Source organism: Cyprinus carpio, chromosome A23, assembly GCF_018340385.1.
Source record: "Cyprinus carpio isolate SPL01 chromosome A23, ASM1834038v1, whole genome shotgun sequence".
In the NCBI taxonomy this organism is placed as follows: Eukaryota; Metazoa; Chordata; class Actinopteri; order Cypriniformes; family Cyprinidae; genus Cyprinus; species Cyprinus carpio.
This window is the reverse complement of record NC_056594.1, coordinates 14627127-14646561: the sequence shown is the minus strand read 5'-3', so window position 1 is coordinate 14646561 and position 19435 is coordinate 14627127. Positions and strand designations below refer to the sequence as shown.

General features: G+C 41.6%; 1 protein-coding gene across 10 annotated transcripts in view; it reads right to left on the bottom strand.

The window, feature by feature from the left end:
- Positions 1-3722: 3722 nt before the first annotated feature.
- Positions 3723-19435, bottom strand: part of LOC109065358 (E3 ubiquitin-protein ligase HUWE1-like) — a 47341-nt gene continuing 31628 nt past the window's right edge. For 6 of the 10 annotated variants that reach the window (XM_042713295.1, XM_042713299.1, XM_042713304.1 and 3 more), the window contains 28 exons: positions 19189-19417; positions 18761-18939; positions 18597-18686; positions 18326-18486; positions 17563-17608; positions 16452-16808; positions 15958-16168; positions 15402-15526; positions 15095-15318; positions 14610-15004; positions 13506-14175; positions 12546-13230; positions 11857-11951; positions 11586-11742; positions 11234-11366; positions 10822-11036; positions 10389-10651; positions 8916-9018; positions 8481-8630; positions 8151-8396; positions 7912-8029; positions 7179-7319; positions 6807-7094; positions 6608-6713; positions 6380-6497; positions 6118-6299; positions 4789-4979; positions 3723-4590 (listed from right to left, as the gene is read on the bottom strand). In XM_042713295.1, coding sequence (XP_042569229.1) covers positions 4488-4590; positions 4789-4979; positions 6118-6299; positions 6380-6497; positions 6608-6713; positions 6807-7094; positions 7179-7319; positions 7912-8029; positions 8151-8396; positions 8481-8630; positions 8916-9018; positions 10389-10651; positions 10822-11036; positions 11234-11366; positions 11586-11742; positions 11857-11951; positions 12546-13230; positions 13506-14175; positions 14610-15004; positions 15095-15318; positions 15402-15526; positions 15958-16168; positions 16452-16808; positions 17563-17608; positions 18326-18486; positions 18597-18686; positions 18761-18939; positions 19189-19417 — 5981 coding nt within the window. In that variant the 3' untranslated portion in view covers positions 3723-4487. The remainder of the gene's footprint in view (positions 4591-4788; positions 4980-6117; positions 6300-6379; positions 6498-6607; positions 6714-6806; positions 7095-7178; positions 7320-7911; positions 8030-8150; positions 8397-8480; positions 8631-8915; positions 9019-10388; positions 10652-10821; positions 11037-11233; positions 11367-11585; positions 11743-11856; positions 11952-12545; positions 13231-13505; positions 14176-14609; positions 15005-15094; positions 15319-15401; positions 15527-15957; positions 16169-16451; positions 16809-17562; positions 17609-18325; positions 18487-18596; positions 18687-18760; positions 18940-19188; positions 19418-19435) is intronic. The other 4 variants (XM_042713305.1, XM_042713300.1, XM_042713303.1 and 1 more) reach the window with 4 other exon arrangements.

Sequence of the window (19435 nt, the reverse complement as noted above, 5' to 3'; positions counted from 1 at the left end):
TTAACTTTCTATCAATCAAATAATCCTAAACAAAATGTCACAGGTTCCCAAAAATATTAAGCAGCACAACTGTTTCCAGCACTGGTAATAAATCAATATATTAGAATTATGTTTTGAAGGATCATGACTCTGAAAACTGGAGTAACAGCTGATGAAAATTCTGATTTGCATCACTGAAATAAATTATATTTTAAAGTATGTATTATATATGTATAAATAACCTCTGACACAGAGAAGAGTGAAAACTCCTCACATGACCGCTAAGTTACCGAACATCTGAACATAACAAACCAAATGCACATTGACGGATCTTCTTCTGTCTGTTCTGCAAAATGTAAACAAATGTATATTTCTGCAAGCATAAATATTTTGGAAATATCAATATTAATTGTGTCTAGGCGAAGGCATTCTCATGGAACAGAGCTAACGTGGGTTTGGAGGATATTTATTTCATAGTCTGTGACAGCTTATTAAATGTAAAAATAATAATTTAATGTATAAGCAGGGGAGTCATGCACTCATTATTTTTGAGGGGGGACGAGTGGGGGGGGTCGTCATGTGACACACAGGAGCTACAATAGCATAGTGGCAAATTATTATTAAGCAATTTATTATTATTATTATATATATATATATATATATATATATATATATATATATATATATATATATATATATATATATATATATATATATATCGATTCTCACATTCATAGATTATGTTAGATAATATGCGATGGTCAAAGTAGCCTAATAATGTAATCTATTAACTATGCATAAAAACTGTTTACTTAAGTCTGTTTACTTAAGTAACAGATATGGGTGTCATGCCATAACATTTTTAATACGACTGACTTTATATTAAATGTGAATATAATATTGAAAGTTAATGTGATATAAAAACGTTGTAGGTTAGGCTACTAATCTTTCATTGTACAGAAAGAGAGCAAAGAACATTTACATTATCAAAGAACATTTTCACTGACAGTTTAGAGTTCAATCACTCTCAAAAACTCCCGTTAAAATCACTGAAACTGTTAACACTGTGAAATCAATATCTTATTTACAGATTCGTACATACATCTGCACTTTGTTGTTTCTGACGAGAGAATTCTCCAGAAAGAGGTATTCAGTCAGCAAGCGAGTGAAGGAAGCGCTGGGATTTTAGCGATGACTCATCGGAACACCTTTGATTGGCTATTGCATTCATAAGCTCAACAGAATCTTGTGTGATTGGTTATAATGCGCAGCGCTGTAAAAACGCGTCTGTCTCTGGCTCAGCGCCAGTCAGCGAACGCAGATCTGAATTTAGCAGCTGATAATATGACTCGCTGAATGTTCTCATGTCGTTGTGATTGTGTCAAATATAGAAAATATTAATCGGCTATTTTTTGTCTTTTGGAAGATGCATTAAACTTGGCTCCCCTCTGTTATGTTACACGTACAACAAACAAATGTCTTATGTGTATCGTGTACTGTAATCGAATGTAGCCTAAGTTATACCTGTTGAACCGTAGACAGCACACGCGGTGTTCATCTAATAAAGATCTGCATCGCTAGCAAACAATAGCCTTTGCAGATTTGCTTTAAATTCAGTGCAGATCCAAAGCCACGTCTTCAACTCTCTTGATGTTCTTGAACTTCGTTACAACTCTGAGTGAACCGCTTCAGACGCTCAGCAGAAAAAAGAACGAATCACTCAAACTGATTCGCGAACCAATTCACTGGTTTGCCAACTGGTTTGATCAAGCCTTTGAACAGAATTGACTCAAAAGAAAGAATCATTCGCGAATGGGCATCGCTCATTGCCCTGAGAAAAATAGACGGCGCGTTTGGAATAAACTGAAGCATTTATAACTTATATTGCACTAAGATAAAGTAACGAGAGGAGCGTCGCCCACAGTAACGAAGTAAAAGTACAGGTTTTCCCCTTAAAATTTACTTGAGTAAAAGTACCCATCTTTAAATATACTCGAAAAGTATTAGTTACCCAAAAAAATTACTCAAGTAAATGTAACTCGTTACTACCCACCTCTGTTAAATGGGACGTCTATTCAGGAAATTATCACTAGCACTACTCAAGGTTAAAAATATACATTCTCATTTAGGAGCATGAAGTTAATTACCTTTCAGTCAGCCTGAAAAATGAAGCAGCCCATTTATTTCCTTCCTTGTCATTTCTCCAGGATAGACAACATTTAAGCTGATTTATGCACACTATACTACACCAAAAGTGCTCTGGCTTCCTCTCAAAAAACACACTTCATTAATGAATTGGCCTTATGCCTTGCACTAGACATTTTCCCAAATATGAACCAGTATATTTAAGATAATAAATTGTGACAACTGAAAAACATTCTGAGAAAACCATAAGAGCAACTTTGTTTAGGACACCTGTACAAATGCGTTCTTCACTCTGCTTACATTATTGATAATAACTATTGATTTGTTTATTGATCAGGCAAAGCAAAAACAAAGGCACTTGCACGGGGGAAAAAAAGGGCAGAGTTTGATCAAACATGCATACAGGTCACCATAACCGATTAATTTTTCCCTGAAAAAAGGTGTTTGAAATTATTAGAAATAATTTAAGCATTTGTGTGTAAATTTAATAACTAATAGATCACTGCACTTCCCCTGCTGGCCAGCCTGAAATGCAAAGTCATAAGTGATTAGTCAAATATTATGATTAGTTTTTCTGAACATAAAATTATATGTCCAGAAGGTAAACCGGGTACAGCAGCCGTTTTAGTCCAACCTGGAAACTTCTCTTTTTATAGCAAGTCATGTTGCATAGATCTTTAATGAGAATTACAACACTTTACACCTAGAATTTGTGGTTGGGGCATTTTGGTCGACTTCTTTCAGTTAGGCCATTTTGTATTTATTTTTGAAACTGATTGATCTGAGCTCTCATACACATAATGATCCACAAATTATAATTTTTTTCACTCAGAAACAGAGTAGCTAAGCTCAGATCAATGAGGCCTATAAACTAGTTCCAATAAGAAATACAAAACCTGTATTAACTTAAAGGAAACTAGTTAACAAAAATTTGAATCTAAGATCGGGTGACAATTTAGCATAATGACAGATTTACAAGCAGTTTTTAAAAAGCTGGTCATTTTTGACCGGGAACACCAAATTAGGTAACAGATTGTCAGCACAGCTAAAGGGTTAAAAGGAATAAATAAACATCTGAAAGACAGGCAATGATCACGGCTCCAACATCCCCTCTCACCTTTGATCTGCCACTTTATGTTGAAAGCTGTCAGTCCAGCCAAGTGGACTCCAGCAGTCTGGGGTGAGAAGGAGAAAGCAGGCGTGATGAACTGTATCCTAACAGCACGGATCCCCAGCAGGGACATTACTGGAAGCTCCAGATGGTCTGAGACGCTCATTCCACTTCACACCAGCTCTCATGCAAAAACAGTGGAAGAGGGCAAGAACAGGGGCTAAAAAGCCTGTCCTAAAATGCTGACGAACAAAAATCCACAGCAATAATGGTGAGACTCATGCAGGTGATCAATAACTGGACAGAATTCCTCATACATAACTCAGGATGAAGAATAGAGCTTTTAATACTTGGACCCCACAGCATGTGTCAAGTTAGTTTCCATGGACCTCCATCAGTATTATTTCTTAACATATAAATGATATTTGCTCCTGTTAGTGCAAATGTGTAAGGCATACATTGAAACAACTCTAGAGGACACAGTGGGCTCATTTTATGCATTTATTTATGTAGCAATTTATGTTCTTATTAGCTGCTGAGAGGCTGCATCAGCAGTTGGGTAACAACCGCATGTGTCTGAGCACCCGCGGTTCAACATCTCAGTCCTTCACTTCTCAAATCTGTGTGTTCCTCTCCAAAAATACCAGAAAAGTTGCCTAGAAATGTCCCCATTCTGAAAATCCCTGCATGTCTGCAATTTCACCAATACCTCACTCCATGTTCTCGCCCTTGTCCATGACTTCCCTCCCCCAAATTAAAGTTCCCATTTGCAAAGCTAGTGAGGTCACACATTAGCAACAGAGGACAAACAACTTTTTTCCCCCGCCAGAGGGATACAACCATTCTCTTTACACACACAAAACAGCCATCTCCTTTTTAACAGCCAGAGAAGAACAAAAAAAGATTAAACAAACTCCCAAACCTTTTGTACAGAGAAACCAAACTAAATGGAGAAAATGTCTTTTATATTAGTCCGCAGATATCCTCTGTGATCCTCTCTCGGCTCTGTAATTTTAATAGGGAAGTGAGACACACACATATACCAAATACAGTTCGGTGTGTCAATGAGAGGCTCTGTGTGCAATAGGCAATGTCAATACATCTCTGTCAGCCATCCATCTGTTTGTTTTATGTGGATTAGAAGTAGGTCTTGGCCGTATGTATGATAGAGTGAATATGCATGTGTGTCATAAGTTATCAACATGTAAGTCTACATCTGTGTGTGTGTCTGTGTGTGGGTTTAGGACAGTCTTTAGGCCAATCCGAAGCCTTCAGAACATTCCTGAATGGCCAGCAGCAGCATGTGTCTTAACTTCTCGTAGCTCTCATACGCCGGGAGGTCCAACTGGTTAAAGCTGGAAGGAGAGAAGAATAAAACAGGTGAAAGAGAGCAATAAGAAACAATAAAAGCCATTTTTGGTTGCGCATTAGACCAGAATTGCCATGTGATGTAGCATGTAGATTTTAGAGCTGCTTTATTACATGCATTAAGGAATTTCTGAATGCATCACATGGAAACATTTGTGTTTTGAGGAGCACCGGTGTTCATTTACCAAGTGTGCGCAGAGGGCAGGCGGTCAGTGGAGCGGTCATCTCGGTGGATCTGGAACTTCTGGATGCCGTTCATTCCTTCCAGTGCAGCAAAGCCCTGCAGTGGCACTTTAGATGTGCCTGTAACAAACTGGAGGAATTTGGCCCGGTCAGCCTGGTCAAAGGATCGTAATGCACGCCAGAACCACTGGATCTGTGGAGAGTCATGAGGAAAGAAAATTAAAACTTACAAAATATATGAACAAATAAAAAAATATGTACAAATAAAACATGAACAACACGTACACAATAGCAGGAAAATGTATTTTGTTGGCTTTAAAATTAAAGAGTGCTGGATGAGAAATAATTTGAGATTTCTGCACTTCTGAATCCATTGCTTCAAAGTCAATGAGTTTTTAGTTAAAAGCCTGAAATAAGGTCTGTAGTTAACAAGCTCATGATATCTTCATGTTTTATTCTACAACAGAAAATACATTACCCCACTTTTACTTGTCTTCAAAAAGGTGGTTGCTAACAAGTTACTAAATGGGACTAGAGAGTTTATTAGAGACATTAAACATCATCACACCAAACAGGAAAACTCACTAACCTGCTTTTACATTAAGATTTAAAGGGTTGTCTGAAGTTTAGTGGTGCTGACATTGAAGTCCATGGTTTAATTCCTTTATAGCCTAACTTTAGCTTCTGCCGATTGTATTTAGGCTTAAAAAAATTCTGAAAGTTGTGTTCATTTGTGAAGATTATGTTGATGAATAAAATGTATAAGAATCCTAAACATCTGTTGGTCACTGATCTTATTTTCTTCAATAATCCAAAAGCATAATGGAAAAATCCTATAGGCTCTTTGTTGAGAGAACCAGGGTGATACTTTGGGGAAGTCGTGGCCTAGTGGTTAGAGAGTTTGACTCCTAACCCCAAGGTTGTGGGTTCGAGTCTCAGGCCAGCAATACCACGACTGAGGTGCCCTTGAGCAAGGCACCGAACCCCCAACTGCTCCCCGGGTGCCGCACCATAAATGGCTGCCCACTGCTACAGGTGTGTGTGTGTGTTCACTGCTGTGTGTGTGCACTTAGGATGGGTTAAATGCAGAGCACGAATTCTGAGTATGGGTCACCATACTTGGCTGTATGTCACATCACTTAACTTGTGGGCTGGCCTGCAAAAATACATCATCCCTGCAGCACTCTATTGGTTATGATTTTTTTTCTTTGGCTGTGTGGCGCAGTAAATTACATTTTGATCCAAGATCAAGGAAAACTTCGGAGATAAACACAACAGTCATAAATAAAACAATAAATACTATTTCATATTGTCCTTTTGTGTGTAAATACCTGAATAGAACTGGACTGATATTTGTGGTATTCTGTATTGGCCTTGAGGTCGTCAATGTCTATGGTGGGCAGGCCGGAGATGAGCAGCTCCAGCTCTTGCTCAGTGAAGATGGAAATCAGTCTCTTGGGGATGATCTCATAGAAGCCCTCCAGGAAGGCCGCCAACTGCTTACGGATTGCACCTGAGAAACAGATGTTACAGCTCCGTGACAGACTCCTGAACCTCCCTTTCCTCACTAGCAGTTTTGAAGTGTAAGCTCACCTGTCATCTTCATCTGGCAGACCAGATGCACATATTCCTTCTTATTCTCCTCTGTGACAATAATGTTGGCACCATTGGCCTTCAGATCTCTCACTTCACATACGCCAAACTCTTGGACCTATGAACATATGATGAAGTGATTATGATGCCTGTTTCTTCATACCAAAATAAAGAAAAAAGAAATAACAAAATAAGGAAGTGTAATTGGTTTCAAAATTCATCCCATACCTCTGTGCTGAATGTCAACTCGTAGCCCAGAGTGGACACATCGTTCTCCAACAAGTAGACCAGACCCTGGAAGAAGGGGTAGTCTTCACTTTCCATGTCTGTATACCTATGAACCACAGAAACAAAAAAAAGCTTATTTCATATACATTGAGATAAATAAGCCCTAAACATGATAGATTAGAATAAACCTTGCTGGTACCTGACGCTCTTGCCCAGGATGTGTTTGTAGAAGCTGCGTGTGAAGTAACACTCTAATAGCCTGTTGTCATAGACTGCTTTAGCCACCACACGTCCCACAAACTTGAAGTAGCTGAGATGGTTGGGGTTGCAGTGGGAGGAGGGGTTGATGGTGTAGGTGACCCGGTCACCGGGAGAAGTGCGGAACAGGGCGTACATGGGGTTGAACATCTCTCTGGAGATGATCATGTACCACTCCCTTAACAGCCCACCTGCATCCTGACCCTCCTCTCCTTCAAAGACTATATACCTGCAGAGAAAAGGGCCATAAGAATGAAAAGGAGCATGTTTGTGTGAGAGAGAGTGGCAAAGTGAGAAAGCGTGAGATATTTACAGTCTGTTTTTCATGTCCTCTGGGCTCTTGCGGTGCAGCTCTCTGTAAGAATCTTCAAAGACGTGGTCTCTCCTCACATGAACGGCCATATCCTCTTTCCTCAGGCCCTCATCCAGTCGCTCTAACTCCTGACGGAAATACCTAAGAGACAGACATATTAGATAAAAGACTCAACCCAGAAAAAAAAATGAGAGGAGAACCCCCCAAAAATATAAATTAATAAAAAATAAATCAATAAAATGAACACACAAATATATGTAACTGGGTATCATTTCACCCACAAGATCGTTAAATGAATAAAAATTATTATTAAATTATTATTATTATTCTGCATAAATAATAATTTATAATCTGTCGTTTAGATTTTTTTTTCAAAGCACATTTTCTACAAATTCTCATAACTACATTCAGCTGTTTTACTTCAGAGTTTTTGTAATTCCCATTCTCCGCAACGATTCTTAATAGACATGCACTACTTTAATACACTAATTTATTATTAGTGTTATAGTAAAAATCAAGGTAACACAAAAGTATTGCAATTATGTATTGTGTGTATGATATTAAGATTACAGTGTTTGAGGGTAAAAAGCCTTTAAACTTTTTCATATGTTTTGTCATACAATGTCATTATAATTATTAAATTGTTTTTGTATAACATTATTATACTGTTTTTTATAAAACATTTTTTTTTCTTTTTGATTTTGGTGGATAAAAGCCAGAAAAAGTGTCTTACTTGCGCTTGACATCAAAGTCCAAGATTCGAATGTAGTCAACCAAAACGGCAAATGGCCCATCTGCCAGATGAGTGGTGGACTGTCGCAGGATCTGATTCAGCACTGTGCGGTGGGTTTCTGTTAAAGACAGAGGGAGTTCATTTCGAGGACAACCTTCATCAGTATTCATCATGTATTCCTCTAAACTGTGCAAACCTTCATAAGGGACCATGGGACAGCTTGTGTTTGATTGACTCACCTGCGAAACGCAGGAACTTCTGTGTATCTGGAGGCAAGTTGGAGGAGATGTGCATAGAAGAGGGCTCCCTGGAAAAGAAAGGGTCCAGAGAGGAGGGGGTGGCGGGGGTGAGGGGGGCAGGGGACAATGGGGGTGGCTCGTCCTTGATGTGTGACAGCTGGCTCTCTCTAGTGTCTCGAACCGGAGGTTTGCTTTCCCGCTCGGTGGCATGCACCAGGAAAAACGCTTCCACTGCAGGTTGCAGCACTACAGCAGTACAAAGTGATTTGTAAGCATGAAATAATTCCTTTATTTCTAAAAACATTAAATAAATAAATAAAATAAAAATACCTAAAACTGCATGTTGGTCATGAGACTCCTCAAGCTCTTTCAGACACTCCCCCAGCATGTCCCATAGCTCATCCAACAACAGCTGCTCACTCAACAGGGGAAGGTCAGGCAAGCGCTCCTCCTGTTCCTGCTGACTGCTGCTTTCTTCACCTTTCACAAATGTAAACCATATTTTAACATGCATACTATATAAACCAGCCATTTCAGAAACAGATTTTTCTCAAGTTACATCAATGCAGCACCAGGTAAACGTTCAATTCACAAATTACTTTAAGATCAAATAATAACTGGTAGACTTCTCGCAGTACCACTATATATTACAGCAGTCACATATGATTAAAAAAAAAAAAAAGTTCAGTGATTTCTATAATGTAATTCCAGCTACTGATGTTCCTATCGCCATCACTTCACATCTATTATTTCACAGGATCTCACCTATTGCTGCCTGGTCTTGCTCTAGGGGTGAGGGCTGGTCCACATCCATAGGCGAATCATCTCTTTGAGCTGCTGGGGGCTCGGCAACAGAGTGCACCTCCGACTGAACCAGGGGAACCAAGGAACAGGGTGAGATTCAATACAATTCCCTCCCGACAGAGGAGAAGAGACAAACAGTGTGTATAATGTAGGATAAAAGATGAAGTGGGGGTAGTCACAGACTCAAACCAGAAGCAATGCTAGAGACTCAGTATCATGCATCAAAACATTCAAAGCAAAGCAGCATTGACAGTCAGCCAAAAATCAAACCACGCACAAAGAGACCAAGTCAGAGACCAGAGAGAATCACAAAGCTGGATGCAACATTCAAATATCTCAAACACTGCACCATACAGACTTGTGCATTAACTGCAGCATGATGCAATGGAAAGCAGAGCAGTGGAGAAATGGGACAGAGATCTGGGGTTTAGAAGGGTCACTGGTAGGTCTTATGACAGAATTACTTGGTTTGTCACTGGAAAACAAATGTAAGTTCAGTGTAAGTTTAGTAGCTTTTAAAATAGTTTCCAGGTGTTTGACAAATAGAGCACTGAGGTGATCTTTCAGAGGCTGCAGTTTTAAATTGAACTGCAAGCAAATATTTACTTGTGTCATGATATTTGTTGTTTAATCAGGGCATGGCGATATAATAAATATTTGTGATCATGAGTATCAAAGTCAGTTTATTTGGGATTTTTATCGTTTTCTAAAGACCTTTCTGATATTTCAGATACGAGTATGAAAACATTAAAGATTATAGTAGGCTCTCAGGTTTAAACAAAAATGGGACTTGGAAAGTCTTTGCATGAATTTCCAAATAATTTCTTCTCAAATGATAAAGGTAAATATTGCTGTTTACCCAATTTACTGTTAAAATGGTAAACATTAATAAACCTCAATTAATATTTTACATATTTTTTTTTACATATAATACATAATTACTTTACAGAAAATAAAATTTCTCTGCATTTCTCTTCTCTAGCTTGCGTTCTGGTTTAGTTCTTTAATAAACCTGGCATTGTATACTACGAAAATATTGTTTGCTCTTTAAATTGCGATTGTTCCTTTTTTGTTGTTTTAGATAAAAGCATCTGCTAAATGCATGTAAATGCAGTAAAAAAAAAATTATACATTTTATGGTGTTTTACTACTTATATTAAACATTCTGAACCTGAGATACACAACTAAAACAAATATATACAATGAATACTGACAGATAACTAAGAAACTTTGCTATTTCACCCTGACCTGTGTGTAATACAGTGGAATATTTCCTTCAAAAATGGATTGTAACTTTACTAAAATAAGTCAGTAATAAGCGACAAATCAGATAACATTAATAAGAAAATTCTCAGGATGTTATGAACATGGGTGTGTGTGAGGGTCAGTACAGTCAGTAGCAGTCTGCCTGCTGTCAGTGCGGCCCATGCTAACCGTGGCTGCGCCGGCCGTGCCAGCGGGGGGGTTGTTGGTTGCAGAGGTACTTGGGGCAGACGATCCAGCCACAGCCACAACAGCGGATGCAGCAGCAGCAGCAGCAGCAGCGGAAGAGGATGCGGATGAAGAGGGTGGGGGGGCCTGCTGTAGACGGCGTGCCCTCTGGCCCTCTCTCACCATCTGAATGATGGCGTCCGCTTCAGCCTCTAGCTGACGGACCGCAGCCTGGATACTGCTGGCCGAGCCCAGACTGGTTGAACCTGGAGACAAATGGAGAATAAATCTAGAGAGACCTGAGAACATAAAATAAGCTGTCTATATCGCTCAATGGGAGAACTGACTCAAAGCTTCATAAAAAGCTTCAATATGAAGCATAGACATGTTCTTAAAGGATTAGAGGATGCCTCTTTGTTAAAAGAGAGTGACTTACTCAGTCTTCCTCCTGTCTGCTTAGCTTTCTTATTAGCGCGCCGTGTGTCTTCTCTAAGCTGGATGATGACCTGCAGCACACGCAGGAAAAACTTCTGCGTGGAGGTCTTGGACGTAAGCGAGCTCATGCAGGGCAGCTGCAGCTCACGACCACCTAACGTGCGCTTCTGAGCAGCCACAATCACCACACTCTCTGACCCATCAAACCTGTAATTCATGTAGACCCAAAGAGAATGACAAGTACTGTTAATATAAAGAACCTGTTATGCAGATGGGAGATAAAGTCGTGAAATAGTCTTGAGCAAATAATAGTTCACAGTAATACTGTACAATAATTCTGTAATCAAATAAAGTCAGTTTATAATAATAGATAATAATAATAATAGTTATAAAAATAGAAACTCTGGCCTCACCTGCTGGTCATCTTGCCCTTTAGGCGTGTGGTGATGGATGGGTCCTCATGAGAAGCTTCCGGAGACTGAGCATCAGCACGTGCTCTTCTCTGCTGCTCCAGATTATACTCCCTCAACTCTGCCAATAAAGTGCCTAAAAACCAGAGCAGAAGCAAAAGAGAGGGATTAAGTTTTTCAATCCTCTAATCACTAAGCTGCAAAACAGGTTATTTGCAAATTAAATCATCATATGCCTGGCCGTCTACAAATAATACATATTCACTATTGAGCACTTTAACCTGCCGTAATGAGCAACCATAGAGAAATCTTCTAAAGTATTGTTTCATAAAAAGTGTAGTAACGTAGAACTGACCAATTTGTTTGCAGAGAGTGTATCCGAGATGACGTGCCCCGCTGAGTAGAAGTCTTAGTACAGTGTCTCGGGTCGGTGCATCCCCTCTGGACAGCTGCAGCAGGATGTTCGCCGCGTCCTCCAGACCTTCCTCCGAACACGAGTGGGATGTCAGCACCTGGACACAAACCACAGGAGGTAACTAATCCAACTGCTGAGATGGGTCAAAAGAGCCCAGGGTTAGGATAACCAGACATGAGGTCACATATGTGCGTGCACCATCATTAAATACCTCCACAGAGAGCTGCAGCTGTTTCTCTGTTAGTCCAGCAGAGGCCAGTTTAGTTTCAATCTCAGTGCTGCTCACTGCTGCCTTCTGTTTTCCTGCTAAAATAATGAGGAACAATGATGTGATTTAAACATTGTATTGCCAGCAGCCCAAACACAATTGACCGGTCAATCATTAGCATTATACAAAATCATTTAACTTCAGAATGATCTGAACTGGTCCAGCACCAAGCTGAGTATCTTCCATATAAATTTGTGTTTTTTTCAGTTAGTTCTCTTTTCAATGCACATAATAATTTTTTACTGAAATACATTAAAGTGATAAGCCTCAAAATACAGTGGTTTGCAGTGTTTTTAGAACAGGTAAGGAGTGTTGTTAGGCACAATGCAGAGTGGAAAAAATTAGGGCTGTCCCTGTCTAAAGATTTTTCTGGTCGTTCATTTGAAGCATTAGTCGACTAATCGCACGTTTATTAATACACCATTTAAATCTTAATACAGAGCCTTTAATTGCCTTCATAGTCTAATAAGCACATGCATAAAGCTTGCGACATCACACCGGCAGAAGTAATGAGTATGAATCTGTCTGTCTGAAAAACAGTAAGGAGGCTGCATTAACATTTTAATAATTCACTAATAAACTACTGCTTTCTTTGTTCTCGGTTTAAGAGATGAAGTCTGAGAGAGACTCACCAGCAATACTGCCAGAGGTGGTGGTGCTGCTCGCAACAACAGATACCATAGTAGCTGGTTGAGAGGGCGTCGGGCCTCCTGAGCCCTGTGTGGTGCCCGTACCTGCCACCACTGAGATGGTCCCTGACCCCGCTGTGGTTTGAGTGGCAGGTGCAGAGGGTGTGGCAGTTGGGGCCTGAGGCACTGGGTGGCTGGCTGGAACCTCCGTGGCCTTGTTGTCGGGCAGAGCGATGGAAATCAAAGAGAGCAGACGGAGTAGTTTCTCAGTAAGAAGGGAACTGCGGCGGATCACTGGGTGGGAGAGCATGTTCATCAGCTGGCCCAGTGGAGAAGCCTCAAGGCTCAACAGAGCCCCCTCTGTCTCACCAGCACCCCCTAGAGGCACGGTCTTCATGGAGGCCTTGCCTTTACGGCTCACATTCATGTTGTCCAGCTTGACCAAGAGATCCCAGAAATCAGTGGAGATGCCCAGGGACTGTGGTGTAACTGTGCAGCCGCTCAGGGAATTGTGGGTAGAAGGTAGATTACTCAGGGTAGCTGAGGAGTTGCTCTGGCTGGTGCCACCTGACCGGCAGCTTCCACTGGCAATCGGTGTTGAGCTGGCACAAAGTCGAGTGTCCAACTCGGATGAGAATGCCGATAAGGGATCTTTACAGCGCTGCTGAGTGAAGTGACTGGGAAATACCTAGAAGAAATAAGAGCGAGAGAAAGAAGACTTAAAAACAACAAATGCACTTTAATCTGTACAGAATCCGTTTTGTGTATTGCTTTATTGCATTTAATGTTTAAATTTCTTCTTGTCATGAAACTTATTTTTAAGAGGACAACATTTAAGTTTCTGTTACTTAATTCAATACCATGGGAATAACATATAATTTGAATTTGGTATAAATTTGATGTCACACATGCCTAATGCACTGACAAAAGATGAGTGCCATTTAGCTAAAGGTGCTCTAGTACCTTGGCGAGTTGGATGAGGGTATCCAGTACATGTCGACAGACAACCGGAGCTGCCTGTGGGTGGATGTGAACAGTTGATCCACCTCCTGCCCCTGCACATGCCACTCCCGTTCCTGCCACTCCACCTCCGAGCCCTCCTGAGCTCATGCCCGCTCCTGCTGAATGCTTCTCTGCATGTTTCCTGCCTGACGCCCGCTGGATCTGAAAGATATTGGTCCTGCATCCCAAAGCTGCATCCATTGAAACAGACAGCCAGGAGAGCTGATTGGAACTACGTGATTCCACTCTGTTCATCAGCTCAAGAGAGGAAGATGAGGAGGAGGACGATAATGAAGAGGCTACAGCTGCCTGCGGGGATGAAGTGGAACCCTTTCCTCCACTGGATGATCCCTGGCTTAGTGAGCGCTTACTACGGGACTCCTCCAGGCGTGCAGTCTCCAGGCAGAGCTCGCTCTCGCTGCTACGCTGCAGGATAGACAAGAGGCTGCGGATGACCCAGCCACGTGTCTGAGAGTGGTAGCACAAGTTACGCAGCACTCTGTGGAGGCGGCTGGTATTGAGCTTGGGCTCGTCCACAAAAAGCAGCACTAGAAGGCAGGACAAGGCCTCATGGTCCAATAAAAGACGCCCCCGAAGACGCAGGAGAGAATCGACATTAGAGCTAGAGGGCCTAGATTTAAAAATGAAAAGAAGATTAATTAGAGATTCTAAATGTAACTGTCCACAAACAAATAATGCTTTCATCAGGGCTTCACTCATATTTGCAATTTAATTTGCAAATGTTTATTTTGTCATTTGTTTTAGGTTGTAAGAGTGCATTTATCATCTCCGTCATCTTTTGAAACGAGCATCCGGTAAAGCATAGACATTTTTATTATTGGTATTTTGGTAACACAAACTTTCTCCAGCAATTAATTCTAAGTAAACTCTTGTTTTTGTCTGGGCTGCCCTATCACAGGAAGACTAAGAACATCATTTAACACACTATTCAACATACATGGAGAGAATTACTATTTACTATTATCAGCACAATAATCTGTTCATTAAAGTTTAATGTGCTTGTAATTTTTTCAAGCATCAAGCCCTTTTCATTGTCACACTCACCGGTTGTGATTGGCACTCCCTCCCATTTGAAATGTCCCTCCTCTTTGCACAGCCAATCGAGTGTATTGTACCCCACGGTTGCCACCGAGACGGCTTGTGAAGGCAGGAGAGCGTAGGATGGCGGACAGGGCTGAGGAAGAACTGTGACCGAACAACCTCTCATGCATCAGTTGTCTCTGTCTGGCCTCCTGTTCCCTCCGCAGTGCTGCAGCTTCTGCTGCAATATCTGGGGGCATGACCGCCAGCACGCTATCCTCCATGTCCTCCAAAACAGATCGCCGTAACTCAGAGGGCAGGGTCTGGATGAACGTGACAGGGTCCAGAGGTTGATCGCCCTGTGGGGGTTGCTGGGTTAACTCTCGACGCTGCTGCTCCGCCCGCTGCTGGGCCAAGACCTGATATCATTAGAAAACATTCAAACATCAAGTTTTGAAGATTTTTTCCTGTTTAGAAATTTAAAATATCTCTGCAACTGTTACTCATACCTCTTCCTGTATTGCAGGTGGCAGAGCAGCTAGGAATTCTGGGCTGACCTCAGTAACCCCTGGCCCTCCTCCCAGCACAGCGTTAGCTGATGATAACAACGTGGAAGCGACAGGAGGCCGAGAAGGAGGTCTGATTCCCAGCTGGTTCTGCAGCACCTCCCGACGGATGTCTTCAGGCAGTGCTGCCAAGAAAGATGGGTCCACACCTTCTGGCAGACTGATGCCTGCAAGGAAGTGACAAAAACCATGTGATACAAAGTTGAGGTATGGCTCCATATCCATCATCAATCTAAGCTGAAACACCAACCTGCCAGAGGGTCCTCATCTTCATTGCTGGTGGATGGGAGGGGCTCCTCCTGAATGGCCTGCGATTGGCTATCTGCACTGTCACTCCGAGGCATGGTCTCACCAGGAGATGAAACAGAAGTTGAGCTGAAATAAAGACCATAATATGGTAAGAATTCAATAGTCATACAAAACTAAGTACATTACTCTTATTGACAGTATAAAATTACTTTTTGGTTTTGTAAAGTGTACTAATTGAACTGAACTGCACTGAACTGAACACTGACAGACACTTTTACTCATCTATTAAAAGTAAATGTAAAAATTAAAGAGTAAATTTACCTTTAAATGCAAATAGAAGAAAGCTTCTAACAGGTGACTGGCTGATAATTTAACCAATATTTAACCAGTTGAGACCATCATCATTGGCCAATACAGACCTTTAGGCCTTTTGTTAGCTCCAAATTTTAAAGATAATAAAGACACTTCTTTTAAAACAAATGAACAGAAAAGAACGCAATAATAGCCGATCCCTACTCATCTATTCATATATGAAGTACTGTGGTCCAAATCCTCACCCTGTTTCTGCATCTGTTTGCCTGTCTGTGAGGCCACTGTCACCACTTCCTGACAGTTCCTGAGACATGTGATTGGGCGGAGCGGAGCTGGCAGCTGGCTCTTCCTGCGTTCCTGAGGCGGGACTGCTTGTATCCATGGGTGAACCCTCAAGCTGAGACACACCCACTGGCACAGGCTCTGAACTTTCAGCTATATCTGGACTGAGAGAAGCTGAGAAAGAGACAGCAGAGGAAAAAAACTCAACTCATGTTCGCAAATGACAAACGAATCAACATACGCAATGCAAAAGGCAGAGGAAAGTACATGCAGTAGTTGCATGTAGAATGCAGTGGGATCATACAAGAATTTTGACAAAGGCTCAGCCTCTTCACAGATCATTTAGCGGTTGCATTTTTAAGTAGAATAAGGAGAAGAATTCACTGTGATGTGAATGTGAATGTCACTCCAAACCAGTGTGTAAAATCTAATTTTACAGGATACAAAGTTAATCTACCTTCCCTGACTGCATCCAATGCTCCTCCTCCTCCTCTCTCACCAATAGTGGGTGCAGGTGACATCTCCATCTGAGATGCTTCTGCCTCACAATTCGGCCGATCAGGTGCTGAGAGCTGGGGAAGCCCCGCCCCTGCCAAGGCTCCGTGAGAGTCAGGACTGGAGTCAGCCAGCAGCAGCTCTGTGATTGGCTGGTGCACCTGCTGACTGATGGCTGTTTCCAAAGAGACGAGGGCTTGCTCATGTGGGGCAGGGGTGGTTGGGGTGACTTCTCCTGATGGGGGTGCTGTGAGGAAACCCTCAGAGGTGCGGGAAGGGTCCAGGCAGGACGACACCCCACTCTGGGCTTGTTCTCCTTCTGACCAGATAACAGAATGAAAAGAAATGAGTATTGTGGACATGATCAGTTAAGATAAACATAATAAATGACACTGCAGCTCAGTTGTAGAAGGTAATGAAAAGGCAGGGCATGTGATTCAGGGTCTGCAGTGAGGAAGGCAGTAAATTGTATAGTTATCTCCTTCAGGGGCCACACTATACTGATCCCCAACAACAACACAACTTACTACCTCACCACAACACAGCCACTGTGGCCTCACCCAACTGGAGACGATAACTACATTCAAACATTTTACAGCCAAAGGCTAAAAATAAATGTAGATGTGTTTATATTGACAGTGGTGTGGTGAATGCAATTCATGTAGATGTAAACCTATAAATAATTGAGCAGTTGCCTAGAAACAATTGATTGATTGAGCAACTAATTGTTGCCTATCAGCAGTTGCCGCAGGGATGGAGATAGGCAGGAAGATCATCCAGCTGTTGAAGCGGTTACCGTGGGAAAGACAGTAGACTGTATAGTTATCTCCCAGATCTGGTGTGATCCTAAAACTATACAAACTACTACCTCATCCCACAGCCCACAGTAGAACTCATCCAGAACCCTGGTTCTTCACTATGAAATACATGGGTATATGGGTTTAATTTCCTTTTTTTTTGTGCTCAACGAAAAAGCAATTAACAAAAACATGCACTACAACACTATTAACATCAAATTCTGTAAAAAAAAAAAAAAAAAAGAATAAATAAATACAAACATGCAATGCTCTTACCTGCAGCGTTCTCTCCAGCTCCATTGAGTGTTCCAAGGCCAGAGCCCTGTGGGAAATAAAAACAATTCATCCACCCTTACTGTGAAATTTAACATTGAATTAAGGATGTAGGATGTGACCTGTGTCCTGCCTAATACTCATGGTCCTGTTATAAATCAATACTGATTTAATTAAATCCAAAAATCACAGTAATGTATACAAAGAAATATAATTATTTTTTTACATTACGCAACAAATTCATAATGAATCATAAAGAGTTGCATCAGCACAATAACAGACGCTTCACACACACACGAGCATCTTCTTTTCCTGGCAGTTGGCAAACCTACTTAAAGGTGCATACCGCCACCTACTGCATGACACCGGCATGACAGTTGACATAAAATAAGGATCGGACTGAGGAGAGTGGATATGATCAGTTAAAAAAAATCCCTGAGATCAGCTCAGGACATCCCTAATTTAAATTGTAATATTACTGTTTCACTGTATTTTTGATTGGTGAGGAACTTCTTTTCAAAAACATTTAAAAAAAAATTGTACGGTAGCGTATGAATAGATAAGCCACATTCAAAAGTGTGACCACACATCAGTTAAATCCAATATTAATGTGGAAAGCAACATCAAAACTCAATCGCTACCATTATAAATCAACAAAGTGTCTATAATAGCAGAACCTGTCTGCAATACAGCCTGTAAACTACACTACAATTATAGGCTTCACGTGTACTTCCTTTCTTTATTTGTTTACATTTCGCTCTTTTACCTGTAGGCTCTGTTCCCTGGCCTCCTCTCCAACAGCAGTACTCTCATTCTGCTTGGCTGTCTCCTCTTCCTCCGCCAACTGTCTCCTCCTCTTCTCCCTGCGTTCCTCCAGCTCCTCATCACGCAAACTCTCCAAGTGCTGCAGTATGGGGATCTTTACCACTGAGAAACCAGACACAAGACTTGCCATTAGTCATCAACTCCTTTATCAGTTCTTCCTGCAGTGCATAAACAACAGATGCTATAGTATACTCATTTTGAGATGTTCTCACCTGCCACACAGTCATGCATGCTCTCAGCATCCAGGACTTTACACTCATCCGTCCATCTGGTCAAGGCAGTAGGGATGCTTGAAAGGGTGCCTGTAGAACACAAGGGTTTAGCAAGTGCATCTGTAACCATTAATTTGAAAGCAGCTTGTCTGTGGGAGACTCACCAGCTTGTCCTCCAGTGCTACTCTGCTCATGGAAGAAGTCATCCAGTAGCTCATCATCCGAACGGGCAATAATATGCACATCCTCGTTACCCACAAGCAAACGTGCACGACCGCGAGATTGCAGAGGCAGAGAGCTTGACAACTGCAATATATCAGCTGCAGCACTGGGGCCCAATAATCTGAGACACACACACACACACACACACAAAAAAATGAATTTGAAGCTGCAGTGGCACCAAACTGAATTGTAAATGAGTCTCATTTATGATATTTCCCATGTTAGAACAACAGGAAACCAAGACAAGCAATTAAAGCTATGATTTTTAGGGGGGGGGGGGGGGGGGGGGCAATCAAATTTCTGCACCATTGTAAAGCTTGTAATTTAATTTCTTCAACTGAAAGGCAAACAATTTGATTAAAGGACTCACCTCTGCAAGATGAGAGGAGGGTTGGGTTGACGGTTACCAGGGTAATGTACATGGACTGTGTGGCCTGTGTTGGCCGTGAGCTGGCGGAGAGATCGCTGGCTGCGTCCCATGCCCTGAGCCAATCTGCTGCTGGTGCCTGATCCACCCAGAGTCAGTGAGCCATGGTCAGCATGACGCACCATCAGAGGGTGGGAGCTGGGGATATTTCCTGGTGAGGGAGGGATGTCAGCTAAAGTGTACAAAAGAC